General features: G+C 38.4%; 1 protein-coding gene across 1 annotated transcript in view; it reads right to left on the bottom strand.

Moving 5' to 3' along the window:
• Nucleotides 1-11886, bottom strand: part of LOC139731554 (probable JmjC domain-containing histone demethylation protein 2C) — a 177068-nt gene extending 165182 nt beyond the window's left edge. Inside the window, exon 1 of the mRNA XM_071642438.1 lies at nucleotides 11610-11886. Coding sequence (XP_071498539.1) covers nucleotides 11610-11762 — 153 coding nt within the window. The 5' untranslated portion in view covers nucleotides 11763-11886. The remainder of the gene's footprint in view (nucleotides 1-11609) is intronic.
• Nucleotides 11887-15092: the final 3206 nt, after the last annotated feature.

The following is a 15092-nucleotide window of genomic DNA, read 5'->3' as shown; positions in this document are numbered from 1 at the left end:
AATGTCATCTGCACGCTAGGCCTGTCTATGGGCACATTTATCAACTCACTCTGATGTAGAATTAAGGTTTCCAAACAACTTTTAGGGAGATTTGGGCAAATGACCAGATGGTAAATTTATGCAAAGCTGTTTTGAGTATGGGGTTAGTCATGCCTTTCTAAAATGCTGAAAAAAGTCATAAGTGCGATCAAACATACATTTCTGTGGAGATAATTTAATGCAAAGTTGTTTTGAAATGTTTTTAAAGCTCTAACCTACCCAAGTCAACCGCTGTCAACTAAATGATCTCTGCTCCTCCGGTAATTTTGCACAATTGAGCTGCGCAGTGACAACGCCTCCTTCTCAACTCATGACAGGGATGATAAACACAACAACTCGCAATCTTTCAGGCCTTTGCAAATGCGTTTTTATTGTGGGTATTGAAACGTGTTTCAAACAAGGGAAAAGATGATAATGCAGCCTCTAACGCATACTAAGATAACAGGTTCTCGTACGTGATAGCATCCAATATTATCAATACAACTGTCCTAGGCATGAAATCACAGGGGACACGAGCAGGAAGGCAATGGAGAAAGGCTGTGTTGGGCACACAGGTGTGTGCGTGAGCTATCCTACCCTGCTGAGGTCATCTTTGTGGAAAGACAAATTGCACACACATGGCAAATTACTACGGACAGTGCCTGACTGATGAAACTTATGATGCCAAAAGAGATGTACACCTGGCCAAACGACATATGGCCACAACAACTAATCTGAACAGGTTGCTACTCACATCACATGAGACACAGACTGCCATGTTACATTCATCCTCAATGTAAATTATAACATTATCACTATCGAAAAGCTACAAAGGAATGGTGGGGGACATCTGCGATAAAGTTTACAACAAAAAACAAGACTAAAATGCAATAAAGAGAGAAACATTAGGTGCACAGACACAGAGAAACAAATAATGCAGAGATGTTTGCATTGAAGGAAGATATGTCAGTTTACTAACTTCAAAGGTATGACAGGTAATTGACAAATTATTCAGGTCAGACAAATGATAAGACAAGAAGTTTTAGCGAGGGTAAAGTCAGTTACAGAAACGACACAAAATGTGATTGAGGGATTGCTGTAAGCTATTGCAAGACACGATCCAAGGATTTACTATCTCACATAATCCCAGAGAATAGATGACATTTTTAAATAATGCACAGGACAAAGTCTGTACTCAAAATATGTGGGTTAGCAATGGGTCTGTAGAACTGTGATTAGATGATAATCATGGTGCAATATTTCACTTGGCTGATGGGATTGACGGAAACAAATCCCTTGCCCAACATGACAGCATCAACCATACTGTAAATGAGGTCGCATGTGTTTGGCATTAATTTACGCACTGGAGTCCTCTATCTGTTCTTGCAGAAGTAATTCCATGTAGAAGATCATGTGCATCAAAGTCTGACAAGAAAATAATAACTTGCACATAAAATTACCCAAAGTTAATGAGGTGCAGCATATGAATATCCTAATTTTCAGCTCTGACTAGGGGATAATCATAGATACAATTGTATCTAATGATCAAAAAGAAAATGTGGTAGTGATACTCAATGTACTGCACTTCTAGCAATACAGGTAGAATATGTCAGGGCAAGTAATTTCTTCTCCATACGGTTTTTGATGATGTTTGGATGCTTCATACCCATTTGCCCATTGCCAAGGACAACTTAAACTCATTGTCAGGCATGTAAATGAATGACCACTCACTTGTTTTAAAGTATAAGGTCCTTGACAAAAGACCATTGGGGCAGGTTTGGGAAAATGTCTTGTATATTACAATGTTACGTAAACTTAATGTCAAGGAATATTATCATAAATTATTGTCATAAAACAAGGTTGGAAATTAAGTATACTCAACCCATGTGAGGCACATATTACACTCAGAATTGCTGTAAGTCATGTGAACGCACCAAACGGAATCCACATGACTTCAATGACCTGGCGAAGCAGGTAAGCATCTTCAACCCCCACCCCCCCCCCTCACCCCATTCACAGATAGTGAGTAACGCCTTCATTCTGCCAGACGCAAAGATGGAACTGAAAGGCTGTAATCCATGCGCATCTCTGAGCATGAATACCCTAATCCTTTTGTTTGTTCGCAGCGCATGACTAATATAATCCTCTCATGTTTGCCATGCTTAATCTTCCACTAAGGAGGAAATTTGATCAAAAAGGACCAGTCCTTAACCATTCTTCCACAATTTTAACCACCATGCACAGCTGTTTGGGAATATATGGTTGTTACACCCTAATGTGGTACTATGCTGCAACTCCACTGGTCTGCTGATCTTTTTAGAACCAGTCGGTTTCAATCAGTACTGTCCAGCATATTCACTGAAACAAAGAATCCTCAACTAATACACACGGCCAGAATAAACAAAATAGGGTAATTCATGCTTGTCACTTCCTCCTATTCTACCATCCACATCAACCATGTATTAAACAGAAAGAAATAAAGAGAAAAGAGGTCAAGTAAGTTTTTGTTTTGTTTTGTTTTTTGTTGTTTTTTTTAGCATGGAGCAAAAGGGCCACGGTATGAGGTGACTGCTGCACATTTCATCTGCAGACACATTCCACAATATGAGTGAACTGGCATTTCAGGTCTCAGCTGTCAATACCTTATTGATCACCCACTGGCATTCAGGTCCAGAGTGCAATACTTTTCCAGACTGCCATACTACTTACTGCTCAAGGACACTCGAGATGAAAGTCTGTTGCTCACTTTACCACATATCAGCTTCCCCTGCATAGTCAAATCCCATGACAGCTCATAAATTATGACTTTTGTCATATCTCCATAAATACTAATATTGCACCGTGCTTATTATGATCACGGTTCTTCATGCCATGAAACAGGAGGCAATTTTCCAGATGTAGTGAAAACAGATAATTGACTGTTTTGTGCCTTATTAGGGTTTTTTTGTTGTTGTTTTTCATTCATAAGATAATTTTTCAGGAAGGTAGTTCCTGAATAGAGCAAAGCTTGCAAGCCATTGACCCAAGGCCTGGCTGTCCATGCAGCCATGACTACATGTACATGCCAATTAATTCCAAATGCAGCTGAGGGTGTATGGGGGAGCTCATGGTTTTGTAATGGGCCTACAGTACATGAGGCCAGAAACACTGCTACAAACATTTGTAACTAACTACAGGAGTGGCATGTTACACTTAGACTATATAACTGGCCAAAACTAGATGACACAGGAACAGTATTCCCCCTCCCGCCACACCCCATGCTTGCTCATCGCTCCTGAAGTTACATTATTCCTATGCAATTCACAGACATAGGCCTACATCTGTCAGCACAGCTGACACATTCCGTGGATTGCATCACCAGCCATTCAGAAGTCGTAATGTGCATACTTGAAATACAGTCATCTCAAAATACATCACACATCAATTATACATACTTGTAACAACATGGCATACATGCTAAAATAGCAGTTGGACAGTGCTTTGTGATAGTGCTGCCTGAGGTGCATTGAGGGTTAGATAGAAATTCTGTAGACAAGCAAGCATGTCCTTGATACAGTTTAACATACAACCATTTGATGAAGAATTGGTACTTGTAAAAAGAGTTCATAAATTATCCATGCTCAGACAATATGGGTTATTATATTGTAAATATTCCATGTTTTTCTTATATCACACAGGAACATGGCCGACTTTGTGAACAAATTTTTCATCACAGGAATTCTGACTGAATTCTGTGGAATGTTTAATGGTTCAGAGATCTATATAAAAGATACAATGCAATTCACTTGCCAAATAAGACTACCTCAAGGGAAAGCAATGGCGCAAAAGTATAATTTGGAAATAGCACTAAAGCTACGACCATCTACTACACTCGTATCAGCAAGTTATTAACTGTAGCACTCTAAGAGCACCTTAAATTGTTATAAATACACTGATCACATGACTATGTCATTACTTTCAATACAGGGGCAAAATTAAAGATTTCTTCTCACAAATTCAGAATGCCAGATTATGTGACTTATGTGTACAATGTAGCCCTATATAACACTGAGTACATAGGCCTACTATATAAATCATGTCAAAGTAAAAATAAAAGACAATATTTTTGCTGAAAAATTTGTCTTGCACATGATGAATCATAACGACACTCAAGAAGTCCAGACATGCCTTAAAATGCCTGACTATCTATGAAAATAGAGAGTGGCCACATACAAATAATAATCCTGGTAGTGCTCTAGTCTACAGCTGCCACAGCAGTTTGGGTCATTGCCTGACACGGACTAAGCCCGCTGAATAGATTGATGTGTAGGATTACACTCAATAAATATAACAGACTTTAAATCCCTCCTCTCATAGTCTTGGTTTACAGTTGCAAATGTTCCTTTCTATTATTTTCTTCAGCAAAGACAAGAGATGTATGTCACATTCCAAAGGAGGTTATCGATAGCTAAAAACAGGATAGCAGCCAAAGCTATTTGGGAGTGAGCACCAAGACCTATGCCAGCGGAAATGCCATTTCTTATCTGATAGCCTAGATCAAATATGCCCATATTCATTACAATGTGGAGCTGGTTTTAAGTTCTTGAAGTCAATACAGCATGTATATAAATAAACTCTATGTCCTGCAGATGTGTCATAGTAACTCCCTGTTCTCTAAAGCACTGCTGCCACTATTGTCTATGTACATAAGAAATTCAGTCAGAACAATCACTTGATGTAACAGATTTTTATGTTCAAATCTCATTGAATTGAATTGAAGTTCTTTCATTTAGCAAAAATAACGATTATTGGGAGTTCAAAGGATGAGTTAGTAAAAACCAATCGATGTGGATTGGCAAATAGGGCAGTTTGGGGACTGTAACACAAAAGGCACATTTGCCTCAACTGTGCATGGCTCTGGGTGTGTCTAGAAGGTGTGTGATGTACATGTACAACCTGATGAATCGTGCAAACTGATGTTGTTACGTAAAGGTGTACACGGGCAAGCAAGTTGATAATGCAAGTAGACTAAAAGAAGTACTTGGAATCAAACACATTAAAATATACAAGAATGAATTAATAAATATGTTAATAAATGAACGAATGAATTAATAAATCAATGAAATTTAGTCAGTTTGTGATGCTTTCATCATGTGAGTAATCCCGATAGACAGAAGCAAACGTAACCTTCTAATTTCTCTTATTCAGAGTTTTCAGTTGCTCAGTTATGAATATCAGTGGCTTTTTGATTCCTGTCTTAACAATGGCTATTGACTGGGTCATCAGGTCATACATAGCTCACTAGATAGTATGGGGTCTCTGGCTCATGAATTCAGTTCACATGAGACATTCCAGCAAATAGCACATAGCCCTAGAGAGATGAGATAAAGCAATAAATGACAGCAATGCATGCATAAAAGTATGTACAGAAATGCAAATCCTATTTCATTATCCCCCCCCCCCCCAACCCAAAAAAAAAAAAAAAAAAGACAGAAAGAAAGGGAGAGAGAACTCTATTTGCTTGGCGGGCTTTTTGCCGAGGGAAAAGCTCTGACCCATGGATATGAGTCATGGGAGTTGGGAGCTGGGTGACAACGTTTCCCAGCTGTCAGACGACCTGCTCCAACAGCACTCCATGCCACACCACACAGGATACTACAGCCAGAAATAAGAATCATCATTGACATTTTCATACTCACAAGAAATGTGCAAGGTATTCTACAAAAGTTGTGGTACATGTACTACCAAGCAGCTACTACCTCCTTGGTATCACACACCTCCTAGCCACAAGGGCAATTGAATATAGAATGACACCAGTGACAAATTACCAGAATGAAATTGCCAAGATCTAATATCATAGAGATAGAAAATACACATGCACCGAATTTGCTGCACAGATGTACAATGTACGTAATGTCTATCATTTCAAAATAACAAATTCAACCATACACTGTAGCTGCACCTATTGTCTAGTAGTACTGGAAATAACTGGCCCACTGAATCTTCAATGAACCCATAAAATCACATAGTTCAGACACAAATTTTATCTCATAATCATATGACTATGCAATTATTAACCAATAAACAGAACTGATCAGTTTCTAATATATGGAAAAGTATAAAGTGTACTCTGCACTGACCAAAGAAATTCAATTTCGTCAAATTTATGTAAATTGCCTCTACATATTGTAGAACATGAGCATCTTACTTTTCATGTTATGCAACCAGAAATAGTAAGCTTCACCCCAGAAGCAACTTGGGATATCATTTGAGAGAGTTAGGCCTACCAGTGTACTTTTCACATTATTTGAAAATATTGTATTTCTTGCTTGCTTAACATACATGTACTGAAGCTCTGTTTTATCTCTCATTGAACCAAGCAGACTTCCTTACACCATGCAGAATTGTACCAACAACCTGCAATATCAAATGAACATTATGACAAATCTGTACATTCTAACTTGGACAATTCAAACAGATCTCCTATAATTTTGCACGAACAGATTCAAAGCATTGTGGGACCACAGGCATTTCCAAATTAAATGCAGTCTAGTAGCTGCGTTTGATTTCAGTCTCCACGCAGCCTCTCGCGAGGAGTTGAAAGTACACCCACTACACATACAATACATACACACGCTCACAAGTGCGGTGGCTGAGCAAGTGGAGCGTAGAGAAAGCAATTTCATTTTCTGCCCTTGGCAAGCAACAAAAGCATTTCGGCACAGTTCAATAAATGGCAAAGTCGACCACTGCCTGGCGACGGCTTGTCCTGCTATTGACACAGCCATGATTACATTGCACTGCACGAGGAGGAGGCAGTGATAGACACTGATAGGACGAGAGGGGAGAAAAAGGGGAGAGACAGACAGACCAAAAGACAGACAGAGGAGACACACCACAAACCAGCAAAGTATGGGGTGAAATCTTATAAGCTTGCGGCCTATGCATGCTTGTTTGTCATGAGCAGGTTATTTGCCCCATACAGATCTTTACTATGAATATTGCCCATCGCAATCTATCATTCAATCTTGCCCAGCTCTCTCTCTCCCTCTCTTCTGCAAGGGGAGTTCAATTTGTCCGGCTAAGCCCTAGCAAAAATCCTGCAGAGAGAAACAGAAATGCATTCTGTAGCCCAATGTTTTGCATGTTATGCTCATGGTAGAACTTTCATTCCATTCGAAAGGATGTCAAGTATGTTAGACTTTGTGATAATTTATGGCATTCCAACTAAAGTAAAAAATCTATTGTGTGAATGTTTTCCCATGCTTAAATCACAAGCGCTTCATTGGTTCAAAGTCTGAGTACTGTACTACCTGAAGGAAGAGATGATTTCCGCACACTACGTCTATGCATACTGTATCTATCCATGCTGATATTCTTTAAATGCAGCATTGTTTCCAAAGCCGACTAGCACACTAAATTTCAGAGGTAATGTTGCTGGTAGCCAACATGTACGACATGGTGCAGGTGTGCTTAAATAGAAAATGTGGAGATGCCAACAGTAGAGAATACAAACTTTGACACATATTGCTTGCAATTTCTCTATTATTATTATTATTATTATTTATTCGGCATTTGCAAAACAATACAAGTGATAACAGAGAAACAGAATAAACAAACAAAACACAAGAAAACAAAGTGTCAGGCTTTCCCTGTTGAGCTTCCCGAAGGAGCCGGGTTGGAAAAAAGCAATCAAAATCACTATGACCTGTGTAGGTCCCCTTGAGTATAATCATAAGTGTGCACACAATATGAAAAAAAAACTTTCTTCTCGCATTCTGCAATGCTATCCCTTGGATAAAAATCAATTTGCTTTCATAGATACGATACAACCAGATTATACACTGAAGTGTACAATGTATTGTATACACTTTTTAACACTGTGATTATATTTGAAAGACATACAGAACATGAAGAGACATTTCTCTCATTAGTACCCGCTGGTACTCACTGCAATATATCACATAATGTTGTACTTGTAATTGGACATGTTTACGAGGATATCACTTTACATCTTGGCAAAATTTCAATGGGAATTTGAAAGCAAACATTTTGAAATATGAACACCGAGAGTACTGAGTAGACCTATTAGTAACTGTTGCATATTCTGATAATTCATCTAGGTCATTGTCAAATCCTTGTGGAACTTTATAGTAGTAGTTCATTACAACTAAACAATCTTGCGCATGTATCCTTTTCCTCCGTTTGTTATATATAGCAACAACAAAAAAAAAAATCAAAATTGTAATATGTTGAGAAGGCAAACAGCACTCTTACTATAGGAACCATTACCAGGTAGCTATGAAGTTTTGAATAAACTCAAAGTTTGATTTTATCCTTCCCACTGAAGTAGTTACTTTTTTTTGCACAAAGGCCAACTATTGTGGATGGAAGCCACCCCATCTTCCCAACTGCTGGTTGATTCAAACGCCTCTGAATGCACTTCTTACAGTTAGTCCAAATCACCTGGATTACCGCTAAGAAGTATTCAGCCCCACAAATCTTCAAAGAGACCCAGCAAATACAGCCAGGACCCCTCCCCCTCTCCCCCTTCTACTCCCAATCCCTGACTCAATCCTCACCCTTCTTTCACATGAAAGAGATCAATATATCTCCTTTCATTAAAGGGTCCGACAAAGTGCATGGCATAACAATACACACTACGCTGCTAGGGTCCATAGTGGAGGCACGGAGGTACACCAATGGCCCTTGTTTGCTTGCCTCCTTTCAAACAGCTCCATCAATAATTGAGTCTGCCTTTTTGTGTGCATATGTGTGTATGTACAGTGGACCCACTGAACATGTGCCTACTTCCTCATTTTAAAAGGTAGATGCACCCTTTTTACAAATTTGTTGAGCATCTTCGCCATGTCACATTGTATGTACAATATCTATCATTAGGCCTATATACCCATTCTGGCATTTGTTCCCCTCATCATTACAAACCCAAAGATGAATCACAAATGCCAATATACAAATACATGCCCTTAAATCACATTAAATTCCGGGGGGGGGGGGGGGGGGGAGGGGGAATAGGTATAACAATTGTGATCACTGGCCTCCAACAACAGCTTCAGACAAGTGATCAACAACAATATCAAATTTCAGAAATCACAACTGGACGCCAAGCTTCAGTTATGGCTATATACAGTATACATTGTAGATAGCCTTATTGTCGAATATGATTCGCACTTACATTATCACAACAAATTAATGCCTTAGTTACTTCCAGAAACAAAACACATTGACAAGGGGGGGGGGAGGGAGAAGGTGGAGGGGAGTTTTGATATCTATCACAATGTTAGAATGGATATCATACAAAAGTCAATGTGATGTCTACAGCAGGTAGAACTGAATGTTCTGTTCATGCAGGGTTTTATTTTATTTTATTTTTTTTTGGGGGGGGGGGGAGTAGATAAGGTTAACCTCTGGCTAAATAGAAATGAATTGAACAAGAGAGACTAACCAATAAAAAAAAAGTCCTTGATCGCTTACACAAATACATCTACCTTCAAACATGTTTACCAGATAGCTGAATACAGATCAGGAATATAGGCTGAGGGCCAAAGTATACATATCCTCCCAAAATCTCGGCGAGACTGAAATTAGTCAAGTTACTCTATTTTTGATGCTGCCACTTCCAACAACTCACAAAGAGGTTTATTGCTGTTATTGAGGAAGAGTTAGAAAATATTTTTGAGGTTGTAGCGTGAACCATACGTACACGATGAAGATGCATTTCATGACAAAGTTCATTAAAGCCATAACTGGGAAATTGTTACAGATTTCCATGGCAAAAACTCACATCCTACTGCAAGGATTCTACAGATGCCCTTTCAAGCCGATGATAATACAGTGTGATTTTCCATTTTGTGTCCTTGAAGTCTATACCAGTTTACATTGCATAGCTATCCTCATTTCACAAATCCCATGCTGCCAGATTATCCATCCCACGGATGCAAGAGCAATATTCAACACAATGATGAGGAAGTTCCCTATAACACCTGTCAAACAAGCCTCTCTGACAGGAACAACATCATAATAGGGACAAATTTTGATCATTGTTCCAGGATCAATTGCACTCAAAGGGGTTCCTTTGTTATCACTACAGCTACATACATATTGTACATGTTCAAATTCCAAGTCTGTAGTAGATCTACTATCCTTTCCACTATTTTTTATGGGTGTTCAACCTATACAGTTGTACCAACAGAATTCTATGTGTATTTTTAGTGAAAAATACTCCACACATTTTTTTTTTCTAAATCATACTTCCATGGCTTCAAATACAGACATGGTTGTTGTTTTTTCTTTACACTGGACATCGTAACATTGTTGGACAACATGGTCCTTTAATATGTTTCTTCTATTTTTGTTATCTCATAAACATTATGCAGTTCTGGCACTTTGAAAAGCTACAATAGTACTGTATTTTTATGGGTAAACTCGACCACTTGTAATGAGGGTGCTGAGAGTTTACCCATAAATATGGTACAATGACATGTTATAAACTTGTACACTGTTCATACTTAGAATCTACAACCATAAAGAAAAAAAAATGTTCATATTGACAACACTTGCAAAGAAAACTTTCTGACAAACTGAAGAAAATATTATTTCATAACAATCCCACACTTTGACTTCTGCAATCAGATCTTTTTAGTTTGATATCCACTAAAAAGACACATAGCAAATATGTTTACATGTATCTTCATATGAATTATGCAAATGCATACATAAGTGTTGGTATTTGCAATACCAGCATACAGGTATTTACAGCTTAACTCTCTTTCAATGTGATGTAATTTCAATTTTGCATAAGAATTTCTTGATGAAACTAACAACAAAATAAAATTCAGATACAGGTTCTATACTGTTTTAGAGCTGAATGCATGTTTCATTAAAAAAATTAACATTCTCCATTGCTGGACCACATTGTTTTAAATAAATTTGTATGTGACAGGGACATTATTTTTTCATGATCGTCAATGAATAAGTAACAAGCTCACAAAATACAAAGAAATAATACTTAGACTCTCATGTGAATGTTCATTGTTATCAATTCCTGTAAATGCAAATGTCAATATGAACAATATGTAAATGTTAGACCAGGTCAGATTTTTACATCAGATAAAATTTAAATCTAAACCACTGTTGAACAGATGAATACTTGCTGCTTTTGTTGTTGTTGTTGTTGTTGTTTTCAAGGTCTCTTTCCATTGTCATTACTTTTGATATTATCAAAAGGCAGCTCAATAATGATAGAGACAGACAGAAGAAATCCCAGACGGGTACCTCATACACACATCACTATTCAGCGAGAGCCGGCCCTCACTTCACCGTAGCCAGCCGGCAGGCCTTGCTTGAAAGTATGGGAGCGGGTTAGGCACGGCTGCGTTTGGGGTAAACTCCCTGCCACTTTGACACGCGGCGCATCTTTCATTACATCTCACTTTTCACTCGAAACTCAATTGATACTCTTTGTACACTATTGACAATAATCCAAATACATTCTGCACTCATACCTCTAAACATTAAACACAATCTCAATAATTTTTAATTCAATTTCGCTTTGAAAACACCATTTAAGTGTGAATTTCCAGTCTACTCACTGTAGCGTCTTTGCCCTTGCTCGACTTGTCCACCGCCCGAATTACACCAGCTCTCCACTTCCACTCGGCGATTTTAGAAATTTTCGGCTTCACCAGGCCACTGACAGCCAGGAACCGTTTTCCTACGAGTTCCTCACGATATAGTATTCCCATTCTGTAATATCATTTCAGCGAAATTGTTGCTGGAAACAGTAATTTATTCGTTATTTTTGATGACTTTCCAGTGTACTATAATGGATTACCGCAGCCAAAACACGGCCGGATGATACGGAACGTACGCTATGCAAAATTTCGCATACGACAGGTCGTAGTGCGCATGAATTTGTGAATACGTGATTAGTCCACACATGGGACATAGAGGTCATAGGGTCAGGACTTTTTACACAAAAGTAAACGTGAATGGCGGAAGAAAAGATAGTACGGTACACATTCAAAACAACCGACCGCGCTATACCCGTCTAGCGCTAAAATGCGTTCATTTACAATTTGCGGAGAATTGTCGAGCGATGTCAAAGATAACTTGCCGGCGTTGAAACATGGACATCGGTTAGAATAGGAAGCATCGTGATTTTTAGATTTTTGTAAATGTCTAATTTGTTTTGCAAGACAGATCAACCTTGTAAGCCATCTATCATTTAAAGAAAAAAAAAGTTTTCTTGCCGACTCTGAGACTTCTAGTAATGTTTGGTTTTATGATTGAGGCATCTCATTGGGGCCGTTTTTTATATCATTACATCCATGTAAATTCTGTGACTTCCTTGGTCTCTATAAATTACGTGTAGGATCTATTCTGTTTCCCTTTCGTTCGGCAAGTAACTTATGGGCTGCGTGAACATAATGATAAGATAATCATGTGCTTGTTTTTGGAATCACTCTTTAATCAAAATGAACTTTAAACCGGACTTCACTTTCAGTAGTGTATGTATCGCTGAAACCGTAGGGCCTACTCAGTATACTTGTAATAGGAATGGAGTTATCTACTTATTTCACGTACTGGTACTAGTATCCATTTGCAACTAAACAAAGAATCTTCCAATTGCGCGTATGAAGCGCAGTGATTAATGTAACATTTTGTTCTCGATAATACGCACCCTAAAAAGTTCAACACGGGGGTCAATGGAGGTCGCTTTCTTATCCTCTTTGTTTTCTTTGTTTTGTTTCTCGCATTCCTGCAATGTAACATTTTGTAGTCATGCGCGCGGAGAGGTTCATTCACCACTTCCTTTTTGCTGTGTTTACAACTGCATAGATCGTATATGTGCACTACTGTAGGGTGGGGATTGAGTTCATACGAGGTTACACCTGTACCCCTCCCCTTTTCATTCCTCGCACACCAGCACATTACCAGCAGCAGTATACTGATGCGAAACTGCTATAACACGCACTTGTGTGTGCTTGTGCGTGGGGGGGGGGGGGGGGGGGGGGGTCTGACAAGTACTGAGTAGTTTGGCATTTTTTTACCCAGGGTGTCCCATCGGTGGTTTATGCAATGTTTTCTTGGGGTCATGCAACATGGAAATGATGTATTGTACTGTAGTTAATCTAACATACACAAAATAACAAATCAAGGACACTCAAGATAGGGGTCAACAGGGTTAAACAGAGACCAACATCTACTAGAAATATAAAATGTAGTGTCCTTAAAGGTTTAGTATTAAGTTATTAACAAATAAACAAACAACAGAACTTGTGGATGACCCCTGAGCAGGGTGTAGAAAAAGAGTTGACTGCAGTATTGTGATCAACAGATTGTAATCTATTGACTGAAAAAGTCATGTGTGTACCTGTGTACCAATAGGGCCTAATGACTTTGTCATTATCTGTTTTACATGGCATATTACTATCATCATTACTATTATTGATTTCATAAATCATTGTTATTAGTAATCAAATTTAAGGACTGTATTAAAATTATATCAGTTATATCAATGATAAAAAGAAGTGTAGAATGATAATAATCATCATAAGAAGTAATATAAAATTAAGTTTCATCAATAGGAACCTAATCACTGTATAATAATCATGTGTTTAATCATATAGGCCTACTTCATTCTTCTTTCATTCGTCTTTCTTTTATCTCATTTCTGCTCAGCTATTTCTCCTGCCCTTTGAACACTCAGAGTGGTAAAGGGCATTATGAATACCCTGTATTATTATTATCATTATAATAATAATAATAATAATAATAATTATTATTATTATTATTATCATTATTATTATCATTATTGTTACTTTTATCATTATTATCATTATCATTATTATTATCATTATTATTATCATTATTACGTGCTGCAAGGCCTGCTTTATGACGTTGTGTGTATTTAAAGACCACTAGTCTACTTACTATGACAGCTTTGTGTGTTAACTTTCCAATCATTTTACATATTGATTAACCTGTCTACAAAGGCCACCTGTGTAAAGAGAGAGAGAGAGAGAGAGAGAACAAAACTGCTTTATCCATCTCCCTTGATGGTAGTTGTTGAAAATGCTTCTCTGAAATCTTTTGCACTGTTCAGTCTTTCTGAGATTTGTAACAATCTACTGATATCACAAACACTGACAGTAATGCAGGGGTAAGGTGGTGTAATTATTTATACAGGAGAGGTTCTTCAACTGATTTTTTTTTAAAGCAGTTAACGGAAATTTTTACTGAGAATTTGGTCTCTGGTTCCCATAGAATGTAGGATCTAAGTTCTAACATTTTACCAATGTCAATGGCCACGAAAGCAATAATGTATTTTCCGTTCTTGAATCGAAAGATAATACTGAAGTGACCTGTTGCGCTTAGGCGTGAATGCGACATTTTGGGTTTAGTCCTGCGGTACGTCTACCGGTCATTGCCAAATAAGAGCATTTATGTTGTGGCGCTCTGTGCTTGTTTTCAAGGTGATCCCTGAATGACCTCGCGGTCCGAACTAAACGTGGGTTTGTCGCAGCGCACATCACGCGCGCGCGTACACTCGATGGGCATACCACTCAAGAGTGTACCTATTAGCATCAAGTCACAGGCTGTGTCCAAGGCTGTGTCTATGTCTGACCCACGAGTACACAGTTACTACTTCCGCTGTCAATTCTGTTGTTGTACATACACACTGCACTACGATTATCTGTAAAGTATCCGACATGTACAGGTACTAATACACAGCAGTGACACAGGTATTAGTACTACTAAGTACAATGTACTTCGGAACTGCCCTATCATCCTATCTCTTTGTTCACAAAACGTGTGTGCGAGGAATCCGGAAGGTCGGAAGTAGACTCTCCTGCCCTTCTTTGTCGCTACAAACTTATGACGATGTATGGTACCAGCGTGTGATTTATCGTAGTGATGGAGTAAATCATTTAGTATTATCATCTACGAAAGCTCGCTGATTATGTTGGCGTGTACTTCGAGGCTCTTGCTACTAGTAGTGAAAGGTGGATTTCGGCACAGAGAGAGAAGTCACTGACCAACTTTTGAAGCGCCGATGACATCATGGAAGT

Source organism: Diadema antillarum, unplaced genomic scaffold, assembly GCF_040938485.1.
Source record: "Diadema antillarum isolate AM-2024a unplaced genomic scaffold, OU_Dant_1.0 seq00000378_RagTag, whole genome shotgun sequence".
Lineage (NCBI taxonomy): Eukaryota > Metazoa > Echinodermata > Echinoidea > Diadematoida > Diadematidae > Diadema > Diadema antillarum.
This window is presented reverse-complemented; position numbering and strand designations above follow the sequence as displayed.